The following is a 19,217-nucleotide window of genomic DNA, read 5'->3' as shown; positions in this document are numbered from 1 at the left end:
ATTGTGTGCACCTCACTCGTGAAGTAGAATACTATTCACTCTCTTTTCAGAAATCGCCAAGCCTAGGGATTCCCTCGTTAAAATGGAATCACCCCCATATCTTCCTTCCTTCCCCAGGATGAAGAGGAAGAGGCCAGTAGGCAGGAAACTGAAGAGAAAATACTTCTGGATCCAAACAGCGAAGAGGTTTCCGAGAAGGACGCTAAGCAGATCATCGAGTATGTGTCTCTCAGAGTTTTGTCTCTTGCAAATGCATTTCGTGAGGATTGTGCTTTATGGATTTTCTTCTAGAGAAGTTGGTCTAAGGAAGGAAGCCGCCCTCATGCCCGCGCTCCACCCGGAACGCCGCCGCCAGAGGCCGCCAGAGTGTCCCTCTGCTGAGCTGCTCCCTTCCACCCTCCCCCACTTCATGACTTCCTCGCTCCTGGGTTCCTCGCGTGTCACACACTTCCATCCCACATGGAACCTACCCTTCCAGCTGGCTGCCTTTCCCGCCTTCCTTAATGTCGCCACCACGCGCCCAGAACCCCAAGTGAGAGACGGCCTCGTTGCAGTAGCTGCTCAGCCACTGACTCCCCTAGCCCAGTCACTGAGACACCCCTGCTCCCTCTGCTCCGTCCCCGACCTGGATGCCCAGCCCCATGCCTCACGCTGCTCTGCTGTAGTGGGCTACCCAGCTCTTCTTTTTTTTTTTTTTAATTAATTAATTTATTTTTGCCTGTGTTGGGTCTTTGTTTCTGTGCGAGGGTTTTCTCTAGTTGTAGCGAGCGGGGCCCACTCTTCATCGCGGTGCTCGGGCCTCTCACTGTCGCCGCGTCTCTTGTTGTGGAGCACAAGCTCCAGACGCGCAGGCTCAGTAGTTGTGGCTCATGGGCCTAGTTGCTCCACAGCATGTGGGATCTTCCCAGACCGGGGCTCGAACCCGTGTCACCTGCATCGGCAGGCAAATTCTCAATCATTGCGCCACCAGGGAAGCCCTACCCAGCTCTTTGCCTATGTAGCTCTAGTGTTAAAAGAAAACTGTGGCAAAACACTATGCAAAATAGAACATTTTAAAGGGATGAGATTTTTTTTTTAAAAAAGCAGAAATAAACATTCTAATATTTTCTCCTTTTATTCCAGGGCTATGTGCCCACTTCAGGTACCTTTCTTTTATTCATCTGCCCCAGTTTCTTCACTGAAGGTTTTCAAGACCCCCCCCCTCAATGGCCCCTCACTGCCTGTAGAATAACACAGTAGTCGGTTAACAAGGCATAGAAAATGGAAGACAACCTCTCCTCTTTCCTGTCTCCTTAACATCACCTTTGGCCCCCCTCTCACCTATCTTCCAAGTTTTAGGCATTGTTTTGTGGATAGGATTTATCTTTGTACTTCAAGGGCCTAGGACATCTTCACTGGCAAAGTGTGAACCTGCAGGTGTACGATTCACGCTCATAGCAATCACTTGAGGTAGAGCGGGCCTGCGTTCAAATCCTGATGCCACCACCTTTCATGTGACCTGGGGAAATTCATGAATCTCTCTCAACCTGAAGTTCTCCACAGGCATGAAGTGGGGATGGTAACAACAACGTCTACCCTGCTTGCTTTTTGCAAGGATTACAGATAATATGTTTTAGCTGCCGGGCATGAAGTAGGTGATAAATAAAGCTCTACTTCCTGCAGCTATTTGCGGCTCTCCATTCATGCACCAACTTCTCTGTGTGTAACTCTCCACTTTCTCTGGCCCAGGACAGCTAAGCAAGACGTGGATGATGAGTACAGCATGCAGTACAGTGCCAGGGGCTCCCAGTCCTACTACACAGTGGCTCACGCCATCTCGGAGAGGGTGGAGAAGCAGTCGGCCCTCCTCATCAATGGGACCCTGAAGCATTATCAGGTAACTGGCGTGATGTGTGTTTTCTTGTCAGGTCTCAATCTGTTACCTAATTTTGATTAGAGTATGTTGTGCGCATGCCCATTGCTGCAGAGAGTTGACCATGGCAAACATTTGGGGTTGCATTGCTTCTAATGTGACGATTCTCTCCACTGTGCCCGTAATTCTTATTTTAGAGTGTTCCATTTTACCATCTTCCCTAGGGTGTACCCATTTTCTCTTCTGTGGCTTTGGGATGGATTGTATTTTCAAAAATCCTGGGTTAACTTTTGGAACCCCTTTACCGTGGATCTCTTCAGAATGGAAAACCCAGCCACATTCTATGAGTGTAGGGAACATCTGTGCCTCTTTTTTGAAGTAAATGAAGTATGTATTTCTTCAAAACTTTCAGTGGTATCTGTAGTTTAACACTATGGATTCAGCTACCTAGGTGTCGCTATCTACTACATTTACGTGCTTTTTTTTTAAGACACAATAGAAGAATGGTGAGCATCCCTGCTTTGATGAAAACTATGCTATAAGCATAACGTGTGTTTCATTTGACCTGTCTGGAGTGAGGCCAGCTCCCGTCTTTTACTTCCTTCTGCTTCACAGTGTTTCCCAAAGTGTGTTCCTTGGAACATTTGTCCCATGAGATAGACCTCCAAAAGAAAGGGAAAAATAGGTTCTATGGTTAAATAAATATGGGAAATACTATCAGCTAGAACTTGGATTACAGTATAATTTACTCTTCCAAACTTGGATACTTATGAAAACGAACAGTGGCCCTTATTACTGATCATAGGTGTCACCCACGACTTCCTGAGCCAGCCAGACATCTGGGCACTCTAGCAGTGACCCTTCTTGGTAATCCATGGTGTGTGTCAACACACGCATGGGCTCTGCAAAAATAAATGTGTAAACTGTAACTGCATATCGGCATCCTGCAGTGAAATAACTGTAACTTTGTATTTCCTAAATTTCTCTGACTACCAAACTTTCTTTTCATATATCATATACCTGTTCACATCCTGTAAAATTAGGGACCTTTGGAATATACTTTAGGAAGTGTATGCTTTAGGCCAACAGTTCTCAAACTCTTTGAGCTTGGATCCACTAAACTCCTAAAACGTGGCACTATGTTGGCTGCCATTGCATCAGGATGAAGGATACAGAGGCTACTACTACAGTACTGCCTTGATTTGTGTTAAAGTGCCAGCAGTTTACACCCACTGCTGCTTTTGCATCCTCTGTGCAAATATCAACACAATATAAAAGGCAAATAATACCTTAGTGTTAATATGAAAATCATTTTGACCTTGTGGATCTCCTGAAAAGGTTTTGGGGACCCTCAGGGGTCCCTGGAGCACACTTTGAGAACCACTGCTCTGGCTGTAGTAAGGTCATGTTTTCTCCAAAGACCATGCTACTTTCATGAAGTTCAAAGTTGTTTTCATCTGATTTGGCCTCCCTGACATAGATGTTAACTTGTAGTTGGTTCTAATGAACTCTTGTATGTCTATATATGGGAGGTGCACCGTTAGATTATTCGTGAATAACTTTTAACGCTACATTGATTTCCTCCTGCCATCCAGCACCTTTGAAAGCATTCTTTATCACTGTCTTCTCAAACCTATCGCCGCCTTCTTCCTCTACTGGGCTGCTGTAGATTTCCTGAACATACCTTACTCTGCCCGCCTCTGGGTTTTTGCTTCATGGAGTTTCTTCTTCCTGGTCTCTGACCATCCATATCTACCTGATGAAATCTTTTTTATTTCTCACAAACCAACTGAAATTGTGGCTCAAAGCCTTCACGGATCACTCTATCCATGAGTAAGCTTTCTGTCGTCTTGCTCCTTGACAAGTTTTTGTACTGAAAATAGTTACTTAACCTTGACATAGCTGAGGCCTTCCTGCTGCTTCCTGGAAAGCCACGTAAACTTGGCTCAATACCCAACCCCTCCAATTCCATGGTCTAGGAAAGTCCAGATCACTTCCCACTTTTTTTGTGAATTTCTAGTCCCCTTTGCTGCCAGTTTCTGCTTCTGTTTTATCTGGGATTAAGACAGATGCAAAATTCAGCCTCTTTGCCGATTGTCATTAAAAAAAAAAAAAAAAAAAAATCCACTACCACTGAGTGTCCAAATGTTTCTGGCACTTAGTTGACTTTCCTAAAGGTCTGGCGCTCTCGGGATCATGTTGCAGGTGTGCATCTCCTCCCACGCACCACTAAGAGTTCCCGGCATTCCCCTTCTGCCCCTGTGTCTTTTGTGCATCCCCGTGGGACCTCTTTCTGTTCCTCTCATTTCTTGGTGTTGCTGCTCTTCTGCAAAAACCTTTAGGATGATTAGGAGTCGTGCATGGTATGAGGCACCCTAAGTGGCGTATCCAAGTGTTTCTTCAAACCACTGCAGTACTCTTCCCAAGAAAAATTCTGGCCCATACAATTTTACATGTATGACATTGGCACTGCCAGCCGTGTCTTGGTGCGTGAATGGCTTATCGGCTCCTCTTTGACTGCAAGCTTCTGAAGGGAGGCATGCATGTTACATACCTAGGTTTCCATCTGCTATAGCTCCTTGCATGGTCCATTTAACAACTATTGAAAGTAAAAGAATCACCTGCTTTGTTTTTACATAAACCAAATTAAAATTAAGATTTCCCTAAGCATAACTTCATTAGCAAGCTAAATTGACTTTAGCAATTATATACATATAGGTAGATAGATAGTAAACATATATATATATATATATATATATAGAGAGAGAGAGAGAGAGAGAGAGAGAGAGAGAGAGAGAGAGAAAGATATGATCCTATCACTTAAACCAGAATCTGTGATATGGTGGTGGAAGGGAATTAGTGGTTGGAGAGAGAAGTTGAACAATGTAGTATTTTCACCCAGACTTTCTTGTGTTTAACATGGAAATCCAAAGCTGTGTCTCTGGTGCTGTGCTTTTGTACTTTAAAAATATGTTGAACATGTTTCCAGGCAGTCACCTGCCCTTGGGGAGCACTTACATTGCAAGCTTTCTCCACCAGGAAGTGCCCTCCTGTGGGCCCAGCAGGTGCCCCTGGCTCCCTGGTCACTCTGTTTCCTCGCTGGAGGGGATCCCACCCCGGGGGTTGGGGGGACACGGGAGGCTCTTCACCACCAAGAAGGCTGTTTCTAATGACCTGTGATCTTCGTGCCAAACCTGCCTTCTGGTTTGTTTTTCTTTAATCCTCATGGTGGCTTTTTGTTCTTGGAGTGTTTGGAATGGATTTTCGTTTGGGTTTTCTTCATTTATAATAATTCTAGAATGTCATGTACTGTGAAATGCTAAGTAGGGATGAACGGCAAAGCTTCTTAAAGTCCCCCCAGTACGCTCCAGCCCATCATTTCTAAATCTGATTAGCACTCAGCACCTGCCAAGCATCAGGGGTGATTACAGGCTCATATATGAAATTCTCTTTGTGTTGGTGCTTCCCCTACTTTCCTACTGTGGGAAATCCAAGTACAGCACCGAGGAGTTAAGAAGTCGCAGCCTCACTTGCCTTGTATCAGTATTAATTACCTGTGCAGATCTTGGATAATTGAAGCAATTACTCTTCATTTCAGCTCCAGGGCCTGGAATGGATGGTTTCTCTGTATAATAACAATTTGAACGGAATCTTAGCTGATGAAATGGGGCTGGGAAAGACCATACAGACCATTGCACTCATCACTTATCTGATGGAGCACAAAAGACTCAATGGCCCCTATCTCATCATTGTTCCCCTTTCGTAAGTAAAGCCATTTATTCTGCAGTTATCTTTCTTTATGTTGGAGCTTGCCCTATTCATAGTTTGTCTTTGTTTTTCCTTTAAGGCAGAATTGTAGCCTGTAGTGGGATTACCAAGAGAGCACATAATCCGGATTTAGGTTTTCTTTTCCCACCCCCTTCCCACCCTTTGATTGGCTACATAAGCACAGGATGAAGTGATTTTTTTTTTCAGTCCTTAGCATTGCGGTCTACACAGCCTGCGTACTGTGCAGTGGGTCTCATTCTTCATCACACCTAAAGTGGCTCATGAAGCTGGAAGGTTTTGATTTTTTTTTAAGATTTCTTTGATTTTTTTTTCTTTTTCCATTTCCAAAAGGTTATATATATTCAAAAATTATATATTCTTAAATCTTCCTTTAGTGTCCCTCTTAAAGCAAAATCTAAATCAAAATCGTAACTATGAATTTTGCATTAAACCGCCCTCAGTACTCGCAGTTTATCTGCAGTGATTTTGTCGCTTTAAATTCCTGGTGCCTCGCCCACTGCATGGCTCCTTGTGGGTCTTTAGTGGATGCCCCTGAGGGAATGGTTACCTGTTCAAAACCGCCCTCCTTGGATGGGAGTGTGTCTCTGACTGTGGGTGTGAGGTTGCAGTTCTGTTCACTGAGATCCTCTTCTAGATCTCAGTGCTAATTACAGACTTGGGCCTTGAGAAAAAATATTCTGTTTTAGTATTTCCTTCAAATTTTGTCTAAATGAGAGTTATTTGCAGACCTCTTTAATCCATATTATTTGAATCCATGGAACTTAGACACCCTTTCCATATTATCTACATCTTGAACATATATTTTGGTTTTTCTCTATGTTTAGCATGTTCTGACTCATATATTACATTGATGCTTTCAGGGATTTTGCCTTTTAAGGCATTTAATATTTTTCCCCTGCCCCCTCTTGACAGATTTATTTGGTATTTTCACGTGCTTTTGTCATTTCTTTTTCCTGACTCAACTTTTCTCTGAACTTTATATGGCTGTTTCTAAAGAGTCCCCAAATCACTCTGGTAATTGCTGTTTTTCAGTATTAAAATTAAGATTTTTTTGCCCTCTATGTTCATGCATTCTTTAATTTTTTTTCTCTTATGAAATTTCGTGTGAACCCACAAACAAACTTGTCATGCTTTGTGATAGCTTATTTCTAACGTATCTCTTATTTCCACACCTTTAAAATGAATATGCAGTTAAGATATTTTATATTCTCGAGCCCCTTTCAAGGTGAGGCCTAAAAGTGAGTAAGAACATCTTTTTAATCACAGATTTTTATACAAATGTCTCTCTGTATTTTGTTTTCTTTTGTTCTATAGGACTCTATCTAACTGGACGTATGAATTTGACAAATGGGCTCCTTCCGTGGTGAAAATTTCTTACAAGGTTTGGAATCTTGTATTTATTTTTTGCTTTTCCACATTTATATATAGACCCTATTTTCTTCATTCCCTGTGCACATCTGTGAACTGTATCTGGTTGTAAAGTTTTGTCATGTACATCATGTACTAAACAGTGAGAGTTAATCATCCCAAGAAGATTACTGTAATAAACCGTAATTACTTTCAGATAGTGAAATGCAGAAGAAAATTGTTAATTATCATATTGCAAGGTTTCTGATGAGAGTAATACAAATGACAAATATCACACATCCCGCGTGCTGCTGCCATGCCCACTGTTCCTGCAAAGTTAGGCAATTACCCGGGCGCCCGGGCACCTGCTGGACGCTCCTGTAGAAATGGAGCATTTCAGCGGAGCGGCGGGTTCTCTGCTACCTTGGGGTCACCGTAATTTCCTTTTCTTTCCCTCCTCCTTCCCTCAGTCTGCAGTGGGAAAGCTGCTCCATAAAGGTCTGAAAAGTGTCCAGACGTGTGAGCAATTTTGCCAAGCACTTTCTTCCTGGATAATGGATCTGTGTATGATAATTGCATGTATGTGCAGTCCTTAGTCACATGCCTGGGCTCCATTAAGCCATGAGTAGTGAGAGACAACGCACGCCTCCTTCCATCGGGTAATATACATCTGTATTTTCTTCCCATTCAGGGCACCCCTGCCATGCGTCGCTCCCTCGTCCCCCAGTTACGGAGTGGCAAATTCAATGTCCTCCTGACTACTTATGAGTACATTATAAAAGACAAGCACATTCTTGCAAAGGTATGTTTAAAAAAATTCTCTTACCTCTAATTATGGACCATCGCAACTGGAGTGTAAAGTATTCCCCAATTATACTCACTAGTATAATTTGCTCGTTAGATGGCTGGTCTCTCTCTCTCTCTCTTTTTCAGTCAGATATATTTTGGTCATGCGTTTTTCATTTTATGTATGCTGGGGTTTTTTGTGTTTTATTTTGGTTGTTCTTGTATGTCACTGATCCTGGGACTCTCACCCACCCTGTCCTATCATAGTTTATGGGTTTACATCTCTTAAAAGAATTCACCTGGGTTCCTTCAACTCTTTTTTCTCTCTCCAACAGCCCTGAACGTCGTGCTTATGGAAGAAATAATTGTTTTTGTTGCCCTGGGATATTGTCAGCAGCGTAACTTCATTTCTCTTGTGTCTTTGTCTCTGCAGAGATGAGTAGGCATTTCTCCATATGGTCTTCTCCATATGAACGTTTATCTAAGCTGCAGTTTTTGTGCTATTCCTGTTTTATGTTTTTCCTGGTGAATTAATGGGCTATTATTGTTTGAATTACTCTGGGCTCTGTCTGTGACTATTTATTTGGAGCCGGGAAAGAGTCGTTTTCTACCTGTGACCTGCGTGTCTGCTAATTTGTATGTCCTAAGTTGTCCTTTAGCCAAAAAATAGAATTTTCTTTTCCATTTATATCATCTTATCTCCTAATATATTCATGTAGAGAGATGGGAGTAGTTTCTGTCATAGAGGAAGCATGAAAACTTAAATTTTTTTTCCTTTAGTAATTTCTTTTACCCTGTGGTGTTTTGAAAGCACCATAATCTGAAACTAAGTTATGGCCAGAATTGAACAGAATCACTATTTCTGGGGTCTGTTCTATCTCTGCATTAAACGTTTGCTCTGGGGACAGAGAGTTCCGTTCATGGCATCCTAGGGAATAACATAGAGGAAATGGGCTCCCAGGGGAGGTTTGTTTCATCATTGAGATAGCACCAGCAGCAGTGCTGTGTTCCTCTTCCTCATCCTCCAAGATGAATTTGGCAGTGTCAGGGATGACGTGTTTTCAATATAACTGTGGAAATGTGTTTGTACATTTGAGATCCTTTTAAGAAAATTCATATCATGTCTTCTGCATATGTATTTCAAAATTCATCAGAGACGCCTGGTAACGAGGTGTATTGCTTTTATTTGTCACTGGAGAAATGAAGCTGTAGAAAGAGGTAGTAATTTTCTGAGTGGAAGACCTAATTAGTAGTAGACCCGATAGCAAAATCATAGGCCTCTGATTCCTTGTTTATTATTTCATAAGCTAAATTAGGCAGGGAAGTAGATTTAGAATATTGATTTAAATACATTTTTATCTCCTGGCCTCTTTTCACGCTATTGGTAACTTTAGGACAATTGATCGTACAATTTTAATTATTGTTAAGCAATTTTCTTAGAGGTAGCAGAGGAAGGAAAAAAATTTTAAAACTCTGGGAGTTTCTTTTACCCGAACATCCCGGCCTGACTGATGATTTTATTCCTTTTCCCGGCACTTTACTGGCACTTCTAATGAGGAAGGCGAGGACTTTATAGAACGCTTTGCCGTCTCCCTCCTCCCTAAGAGCTTTGCAGCAGGGTCCAGGGACATCTGAGCACCAGATGCTTTTCTTGGCCATTGCCACTGTTTTGTGGGGAATGGATGGGCTTAGTGGGATATTCCTCATTGTTCTCACTTTGAGAAACAATGACCTTGGGGAGGGCTGCAGGGTCAGATGTGAGAGGGGAAGGGGACTGTGTGTGTAGACTTAGGAAGGAAGATCGTGTCATATGGTCACATTTTTTATTTTTGAGGTGATAGTTATGCTGGTGGAATATATTGTGTTTAATTCTGAAGTTTGGGCATAAACAGAGGAATGCTATTTTAGCACTGCCCTCTCTGCCAGTAAGTCTATCCTTTCATTTTAGACATCTTGAAATCAGGGTCCTAGACCTGGCAGGTAAGGAGTATGTATGAACTAAGAGAGTCCAGGTTGCCAGATCTTCTAACGTTTTAAAAGAAGCTGGATGTCCAGGTTTTTATGTGAAATGTTCCAACTTTTAAATGTTAGCAACTAAGTTCAAATAAAAAAAAAAAAAAAAAAAAAAAAAACCATGAGCCAAACCCTGATGGTAGTAGTCAGCCAAGGCAATAGAAAAAGGGCATGAAGCCAGAGTACTTCCACTGCAGGCGCCTGCTGACGCCATCTTGGAGAAATCAGTCATTAACCTCTGCTTCAAGTGAGGAGCTATATTCTGTGCTTACTATGAGCAGAGGTAACAGAGCCATTAAATCTGGCAGAGCTGTCATGACATAACATTAACAGAAAGAGTATTGGATGGGGAGGCACAGGAGCTAATCCTGGCCCAACCATTTCATTCTGGGCCCAAGTTTCCATCTTTGTGAATGGGTAATTTGGAATCACATTCTATTATTCCATTCCATTACTACATAGTGCACGGTGATCTGTCAGGTATGGGAAATAGACTGTTAAGATTCTTTTATGCTAAGGAATCTCATGTCATAGCTTTTACCAAGCATGAATTCTTTGGTTTTCCACATCACCACTTACCTCTTAGAAGTAGTTGTGTTTTCCCTTGTTCACTGCATGTTGGCCCTTCCTCTTGTGTTATAGATTCGGTGGAAATATATGATAGTGGACGAAGGCCACCGAATGAAGAATCACCACTGCAAGCTGACTCAGGTCCTGAACACTCACTACGTGGCCCCCAGAAGGATCCTCTTGACCGGGACCCCCCTGCAGAATAAGCTCCCGGAACTCTGGGCGCTCCTCAACTTCCTCCTTCCCACAATTTTTAAGAGCTGCAGCACATTTGAGCAGTGGTTTAATGCTCCATTTGCCATGACTGGAGAAAGGGTACTGGCCTAACTTTTATTTTTCTCACTGCATGACAATGAAATGAAATGAAAAGACCTAAAGCTGAAAACACCAGAGCCACAAAAAACCCATAGGGTGGTTTACAGTGTTGTAAAGTATCAGGAAGCCAATCAGTGGATGTATATGTTCTCACTCCAGGGATATTTTTCCATCCAAAGAAAATGGATCTAATGATGGATCTAGGATCTAGGATCTAGGGTGTCCTAATCCCATTGTCTTTTGCCAGTGTGTTTACCAGGCCAACAGAGGGTGTTCCTGGCTGGTGGAATGCTTAACTGCTACAGGCCACAAGGAGGATAAATGCGGAGATATTTGTTCAATCTATTTAACCACAACTCAACCAACCAAATATAAACCTGAAAAAGAAATATTTCCTTGTTATAAACTTGGGCTTCCCTTTAAACCATTTCCACATTAAGAGTTTGTGTGTAAAACCGAACTGGTTTATACTAATTTTCTTTACACATTGTTTTCAGGTTTTAGTGTAAGCCTCAGTCTTGTGTGTATATAAATACTCCTCAAACCCTGGAGTAGCCATTTTCAAATTTCTTATTATCATTCCTTCCATTATAGGAATGAAAAGCCACTTAAAATGCTTTAGGGAAATTTATGTTGGAACTATTTGGCCCTTTAATTTTGAGATGTTACAGGTACATTAGCCTTTTGTTAGGAATTCATTGACTTGCCCATTTGGAGAAGGTAACGTCAATCAGCTCTGCCCCCTAGAGGTGAATAGAGGAAGGTGAAAGAGAAAGCGAAGGATTTCTATATAAACAGGACTGAACTTGAACAAGATCAGAACAGAGCAAAGGAGGATGCAGGTAGAGGGGCTTACAAACCCACCGACGTAATCTGGATCCACTCTTGTTCTTCTTTTCAGGTTCAGTCCCTGTTCCCTTGTTATGTTTCTGCATCTGAGACAATCAAAGTTAAGAGCCGAACTTAATGCTTCAGTTTGAAGGAAGAACACATTAACTATTGCCCTTTTACTCGTGTTCTACCTCAGCCTTTAGTCAGCCTTTACTGCAGTCATATCCCATAAAATTCTGAGCTGTTAACACTCCTGATCTAAAACTGATGGCTCTGGGCCATTTTCTACAAAACTCAGCATTCAGAGCAAGACACCCATTTAGAGGCTGTTTGTTACCACCTGGTAGGAAGGTGGGAACAGCATTCTGAGGCGTATATGATGGGTATAAACCTAGCTTTAATGCACATAAAATTTCAATCATATATTGAAACCAATAATAAATGTAACATAAAGAGTCATTGCATGAAAGATATTTTTTTTAAATGATCAAATTCATCTAAGGTTCTCTCATAGGTGGACTTAAATGAAGAAGAAACTATATTGATCATCAGGCGTCTGCATAAGGTGTTGAGACCGTTTTTACTGAGGAGACTGAAGAAAGAAGTTGAATCCCAGCTTCCAGAAAAAGTATGTTGCAAATTCAAAAGTTTTGGTTTCTTCCCCTGCCAATATATTTGGAGTACCTGCCCCTGAAATTGTGTTTTGGAAACAGCAAGCTTCTATTTTAGTTCCAGGTAACTGGGAAATATCTTAAAGGATTTTTCTTTTGTTAGATGGAAGCTAGGGGATTTAGTGTAGAGAGAGAGAAGGGAAATTTTAGCATTTTATCTTGGTTTCCAAAAGTTTGGGGGCAGATTTTAAAAACTAACCAAATTCATTGAGTCTTATTACATTTTAGCTTTAACTTACATTCACTTAACATTACATGAAGTAACATTCTGTTTTAACTTTAGATTTTTTGTTTTTACTAACCTCGTTGAGTTTGCTCTTGCGGGCGCCGTAGAAATGTTCTGCTTTGAGCCAAATAAGGCTTTGAGTTTGGGGCTTGTATCATTATCAAGGGACTTGGTAAGCATTTGCCAGGTTTCCCGGTAATGTGTTTAATATTGGATGCTTGGGATGTCACCGTTCTGATAGTAAGTGAAAAATAGGGTTCCTGCAAATTACAGACGCATCATCTAATTCAAGTTCCTGTGAACATTTTAAGAAATATTTTTCAGGTTACTTTTTGGACACTGATTTTTCATTGCTTTAGAATGTCTTTTAAGCCCTTAGCTCCACATTTTTGGGTTGGATTTGGGTATTGGTTTAATATGTTTTTGATCATATTTTGGAACCGCACACAGTGGAGTTGTATGTTTCATTCTCTTAAAGATAGATTGTTTGGCATTGTACACTGTTGCATGAGATAGTTTGATGTGAGTTTTCTCTTTAGAGGAGCCAATTGTGAAATGTGTGTTTTGCATCGTTGTGTTTTTCTGTGTAATGACTCTATTTTTTGAACAGATTGGTTCATCCTGCTCAGTTTTAAGTGGGATTGGCAAGATAGTATACAAAGTTGATCACTTTGCTAAGAGAGAATTTTGATCCCTAAGGCCCTATTCATTAGCAGTTGGGAAAAAATTAAATATTAACACAGTTCTTATACCATGCTTATCCCAGCAAAAACCTAAATATCTAAGTATTTTATTTTGCTAGTGAATGCATCTTGGGGATTGAATGCTGTTGATATTTCTTTGACTTCATGTGGTCTTGGCATCTTTGGGTAACCCCCTTTCTATTCAGTATGGACTTTAGTTACAGAATAAGCTGGGGAATGGGTACAGTGGTCATGTGGCTGCCTTGAATGTTACTGAGATCCTGCAAGTTATAGAGACGGAATGTTAAAAATTTTAATTTGTCCCATACTTCCTTTTGTTTCTTTAGAAGAGCTATAAACTAAAAGGCAATTAACTGAAGTTCTTCATTTATTCATTCCATAAAACTTCTTAATCTTGTTACTCATTACTCTGTATTAGCCAGTCCTGAATGGCTAATATAGATAGATATTTAAAAAACACATTACAAGTTGAAAGTATGCCCTGTTTTAAGAAAATCCATTGTATTAAAATCCAAACTTTTGCAGCATAAGGATTATGGGGTGATTGGTTATATCACAGAAGGATTCTTTGCTTTACTAAAATATTTATTTCACAGCTCTTTTCACAAGAAAACTTCCTGAGTATTGATAAATTTTAAAAAACTAAGATTAGATTTTCAAGAGCATGTTTCTGACATAAAGTACACATGTACTGTTTAATATCCAGATTTTTATATTTGAGGTATGTTAAACACCCTGTGTGTGATATACAGGCATACCTCATTTTATTGCACTTTGCTTCATTGCCCTTCAAGATACCATGTTTTTTTCTCCCCCAAACTGAAGGTTTGTGGCAACCCTGCGTTGAGCAAATCTGTCAGCACCATTTTTCGGCATATGCTAATTTCATGTCTCTGTGTCACGTTTTGGTAATTCTCGCAATATTTCAAGCTTTTTCATTATTGTTTTATGTGTTATGGTGATCTGTGATCAGTGATCTTTGATGTATCATTGCAAAAAGATTATGACTCAGTGAACGTTCAGATGATAGTTAGCATTTTTTAGCAATAAAGTATTTTTTGATTAAGGTATGTCCAATTTTTTTAGACAGTGCTATTGCACACTTAATAGACTATAGTATGGTATAAACATAACATATGTGCTAGGAAACCAAAAAATTCTTGTCACTTGTTTTGTTACCGTATTCCCTTTCTTTTGTTGGTCTGGAACTGAACCCGCACTGTCTCCAAGGTATGACTGAATTATCTGTGGATAAGCTACCTTTACCTGGAGGCAACTTGGTGGAGTGGAAGTCATGGGCTCTGCCCGTCAGAGTGGACCTTGGTCCCCACTGCATTCTCCATCTCATACTAACTGTGTGAGCTTGGGCAAGTCTTAACCCAGTGGGTGTCAGTGTTCTCATCAGTGAACTGGAAAATAGACAATACCTGCTTCACAGAAGAGGATTGAATGGATGCAGTACTCATGACACTATGCCTGGCACGTGGTCAGGGCTCAACTGGTGACAACTGCTATCACCAGAGACCTTACTTTCTACTCACACTGCCGTTTCTGTTGCTGACTTCTGGTTCTGATTCCCTATTCACTTCAAGTTCTTTCTCACTGTTGTCTGGTCCTGGCACTTTCTGTGTTCCTGCCCCATCTCTGTCCCCATAACCTTTTCATGGTGAGTAGGGGAACTAATCACTTGGCATGTGTACGTAGCTGTTATTGATGTGGTCTGGCCAGTTTTCACTCTTTTCTCTTTCTATCTCGTTAGGATTTTTTTAATCTGGGGAAAATTGGCCATTTAAGTGTCATCCTTGGGGGTAAGGAGCTTTCTTCTGCCACCATCTGCTTGTAGCCACAAACAACATATATGTCTTTCTCAGGCTGTATAAGGAATCTAGAAAGGAATTGTGGCTGATGGCAGGAAAAGGCTAAATATTTTATAGAAGTGATGCTCAAATGTTTTCGTGAAGAAGAATCAGGGAAGTGGATTTCCATTTTATTTTTTAATTTACGTATAATAAAATTCACTCTTTTTGGTGTATAGTTCTGAGTTTTGACAAATACATAGCTACGTTAACTCTACCCACAATCAAAATACAGAACGATTCTGTCTCCCAGTGCCCCCGACCAAATATTTCCTAGTGCTCTCACTTTTTAGTCAGACTCTCCCTCTACCCTTAGCCTCATGCAACCACTAATTTGTTCTCCATCCCTGTAGTTTTGCCTGTTCCAGAATGTTGTATGAAAGGAATCAGACAATATGTCTCATCAGACCTTTTGCATCTGGTTTTTCATTTAGTGTAATGAATTTGAGATACATCCAAGGTGTTGGATGTATCATTAATTGGTTCATTTTTATTGTTGAATAATATTCTATTATATTGATGCACCAGAGTTCGTTTAGCCATTTAACTGAAGGAAATTTGGGTTGTTTCTAGTTTTTGATGGTTATGCATAAGTCTGCTGTGAACATTTGTGTATAGGTTTTTGCGTGAACAGAGGTTTTCATTTCATTTTAGTAAATACCTAGGAGTGGGCTTGCTTGGTCATATGGTAAATGTACACGTAACTTTATAAGAAACTTCCGAATGGTTTTCTAAGGAGTCTGAACCATTTTGTAGTCCCACTAGCAATGTATGAGCATTCCATTTCCTCCACATTCTCCTCAATACTTGATATTTTCCGTTTTTAACACTGTTGGCCGTTTCAATAATTGTGTGCTGATATCTTGTGACTCGTCTTCATGTGCTTATTTGGCATTCATGCGTCTTCTTTGATGAAGTTGTGCTTAAATCTTTTGCCTATTTTTTTCCCAATTATTTCTTTTCTTACTATTGAGTTTTCAGATAGAAAAACTCCTAAAAATACAAAGTTCCAGCCCTAGCCCCAGTAATTCTGTTTAGTATAGTGGGAGTGACCTCAGGAATCTGTATTTCCTCAGATGAAACCAAAGCAGGCATATAAGGGCCACAGTTTGATAAATGCAGTTCTACTTCATAGAAAAATTAGTTTTAATGAATGAGTATTTAATAAAAATTAGTTTTAATCAATTAGTATTTAATGACTTAATGAGTCTAATGAAACACCTAATGAGCAAGAGAATATACTGTCTCCAGGCCCCTCCGAACACCACCACCAAGCTGCTGGCATAAGATCCATTCCTTATACTCGCAGAAGAAGGGCAACTCATGGAAAAGGGATTACATAAAACCTAACTTAAGCTAAAGAAAAATTGATTTTTCGATTTAGCTCCCATTTGAGGTTATCTGTGCTGACTTTCCCCTTTGTATAATCAAGAACCAGCTGTACTTGCCATTGGCTGTACGTGTGTGTGTGTGTCTGTGTCTAAATATGCTAAAATATGTATACAATGTCTGAGATTAACTAGAGGTTGACCTACCTAAAATCGACCCTGATTTTGATATAATCTGTATAAAACCACAAAAAAGCATTGTTTAGATGGGCAGCTTTTATATTCATTATATAAAAATGTAGAATGCTTGATGTAATTAATCATCACTTTTTTCCTCTCTTGCCATAGATTCTAGAACCTGGGACTTTCATAAATTTAATCTTGGAAATCTCAGTTCACAAAGTGGTGATATATCACACACAGTAGTCTGGATTTATTGATCTAATAATACCTCCTTTTGGAAGGGAAATGATACGTGAGGAATAGTGTTTAGGGAGAAACTATGAATAAATGTTGAAAACTTTTACAGGGTTATATGGGAGGAGAGTCTGGGCCAATATAACCACCCAGTTTAGCTCCCTGGAGGGACCAATTTGATCGTTACTAACATAAGGAGTCTTAGGAGATATCTGTCATGTCCGTGAGGCTGACACCCCAATTTTACATATAATTTGAAAATAATAGTCCCAGTGGCTCTCATAAGCCTAACTTGTTGGGAGAATCATCCCTGTTGAAGAGTCATAGATTTTATTTCCTTCAGCACCAGCACATCTTGAGGAGCTTTCAAATTCATGCTCTAATCAGGGACCATCGTGTTTTTTGGAGGTGACCCAGACCCAGCAGAGTTTGAGATGGCGTGATGATTTCAAAGACGTTCCTCGCCTTGCCACTGTCGGTCTGCATGTCTACTTTAGAATTGTTCAGTCTGCCCTTTTCTCAGTGCATAGCTCTGATGGCTTGCTCTGTGCACTGCACTGCCCCTGGGCGGGGCTGGAAGGTGCAGGAGCTGTACCAGAAATTGGAGCCATATGGTGTGAGATGTCACTGAACAATGGCATGACAATGAAAGGCCGCATCATCCACCCCATCAGGAGGAAGGATCCTGTGCTTTAGGACAGGGGTCCCAGAGCACACAAGGGTGTGTGTGTGAGTATGTGGGGAGGTGCTGACTAGTAATCCATTGAGGTATGGGAAGAAGATTTTAGAGCTTCCATTTATATTACTTTTTCTCTTAAAAATAAAAAAAAAATTAAGCTTTATTAATTTAACATTACAGATGGACACTGGTACCCATGTGGTATGTATGCACATCAGAAAGTCAAGATACCTTGCTTAGACTGTTATCGGTTATCCCGGGCAGGCGTGGGATGGGGAGAGCACCTCCACCTGGGGCATCAGATATCCGCTCACCCTCACAGCCTGCTTCCTTCGCTTTCTGCCTACTGTGAGCATTGCGGGTTTCCCCCGTGTCCAGATAAAAGGATTTTAGGATGATCTCATTTTAACTAAACTGACACGCCTGGCCCTCAGAATGAATGAAGGGCTTTAAAAGATTCTGCAAAGGATTGCAGGTTGAAAACAAGATGAATAACGTAAGCACAGATGGACAGTAGGAAAAGGGCAGTCCTGCCACCTCTCCTGTTCCTAGGGTGGGTTTTCACCAGCCCCATTATAACCCCCAAAATTGGAAGTCATCAAATTGGCTTCTTGACATTTAGATATATAAATCAACTGCCTTTAACATTGACCCCTGTCCTAAAGGTAACTTGTGTTTTGAGACATTAATGTCTGCACATGCATATAATTCATAGTTAAATATATGGGCATGTATTGGGAAGAGGCGCTTTAGTGTGTCTTCCTGGTAAGGAACTGCCATCAAAAAAGTTTAATGACCACTTCTTTGCGGGAAATGAAAAGGAAGACTGACTTTGGCTGATAGATATGATTGGGGAAGATCTTACAAAGAGCCCTCGGGGAGAGTAAAATTTGGAAAGGAAGCCCTAAGACTAAGGACCTGGGGGGAAGTACAAAGACAGACAAAATAGCTAGGACTTGTTTGGTAGGTTACAGGGAGCAAACGTAAAATATAGTCGTGAAACTTAGGATGGTGATTTTGACGATGTGTGTCAAACTAGCTTCTGGTACCCCCTAATGGTGCTTGGGAGGAGAGTTGGGGGGAACATCCCCTTCCTACAGCAGCCATCAGGTTCTAGGGTTGAGCTCGCTTCTCTGCTGACTTGGCCCCTGTGGGGGTGGTTGACAACCCTATCTGCATGGCATCATCGTGCATACCTCCTGCTTCCCAAACTCCCTCCCCTCCAGCTGTTGGCAGCAGCTAACTGATGGGAAGGAGGTTGAGGGTCCAGTCCCTCATTCTGGTTCTTCTGTCTCCTAACGCACTTGCAAGCAAGCCTCAGCCCTCCTTTCCACATTCAGGAAAGTGTGCACAAGCTGGCTGGCAGGGAGGCCCAGGTGAAGATCAACATCAGGGCAGAACTGGGAAACCTAAAAGTCTCCGTGGTCATCCTTAGCACAGAGCTTAAGGGAGTCGAGTCTGGTTCGATCCTAACTGCACCATTAAATAGCTGCATCGTTTCAACCCAGTCACTTAACCTTTCTGATGCTCAGTTTCCTTATCTATAAAACTCGACCACCACTAAATGTAACTCTCCTACAGCTCTTGTGTAGCGAAATGGGAGAAGGCACATGAAGCATTTTTGCACGGGGCCTGGTCCATAGAAAGAACTCAATAATACTGGCCCTTGGTGTCATTTTTATCATTATGCTTGTTAAAGTCTGAAGTTGTTTAACATTTTTCTACACTGTGATCAAGTTTCGTGGAGAGTTAACAGCTCTTGAAAAAGTCGAAGTACTTTAAAAACATGCAGGATGAAGTCTGTGGAACACAAAGCCTGTACTAATAGTGCAT

General features: G+C 41.1%; 1 protein-coding gene across 8 annotated transcripts in view; it reads left to right on the top strand.

Annotated features, from left to right (window-relative positions):
- SMARCA2 (SWI/SNF related, matrix associated, actin dependent regulator of chromatin, subfamily a, member 2) overlaps positions 1-19,217 on the top strand; it is a 176,355-nt gene that overhangs the window by 61,698 nt on the left and 95,440 nt on the right. For all 8 annotated transcript variants that reach the window (XM_067041601.1, XM_059071803.2, XM_067041602.1 and 5 more), the window contains 7 exons: positions 118-218; positions 1,729-1,876; positions 5,451-5,614; positions 6,956-7,022; positions 7,680-7,790; positions 10,430-10,672; positions 12,018-12,131. In XM_067041601.1, coding sequence (XP_066897702.1) covers positions 118-218; positions 1,729-1,876; positions 5,451-5,614; positions 6,956-7,022; positions 7,680-7,790; positions 10,430-10,672; positions 12,018-12,131 — 948 coding nt within the window. The remainder of the gene's footprint in view (positions 1-117; positions 219-1,728; positions 1,877-5,450; positions 5,615-6,955; positions 7,023-7,679; positions 7,791-10,429; positions 10,673-12,017; positions 12,132-19,217) is intronic.

This window comes from Kogia breviceps, chromosome 8, assembly GCF_026419965.1.
Source record: "Kogia breviceps isolate mKogBre1 chromosome 8, mKogBre1 haplotype 1, whole genome shotgun sequence".
NCBI lineage: Eukaryota > Metazoa > Chordata > Mammalia > Artiodactyla > Physeteridae > Kogia > Kogia breviceps.
Note: the sequence above shows the minus strand (reverse complement) of the source record. Positions and strands in the feature narration are given on the sequence as shown.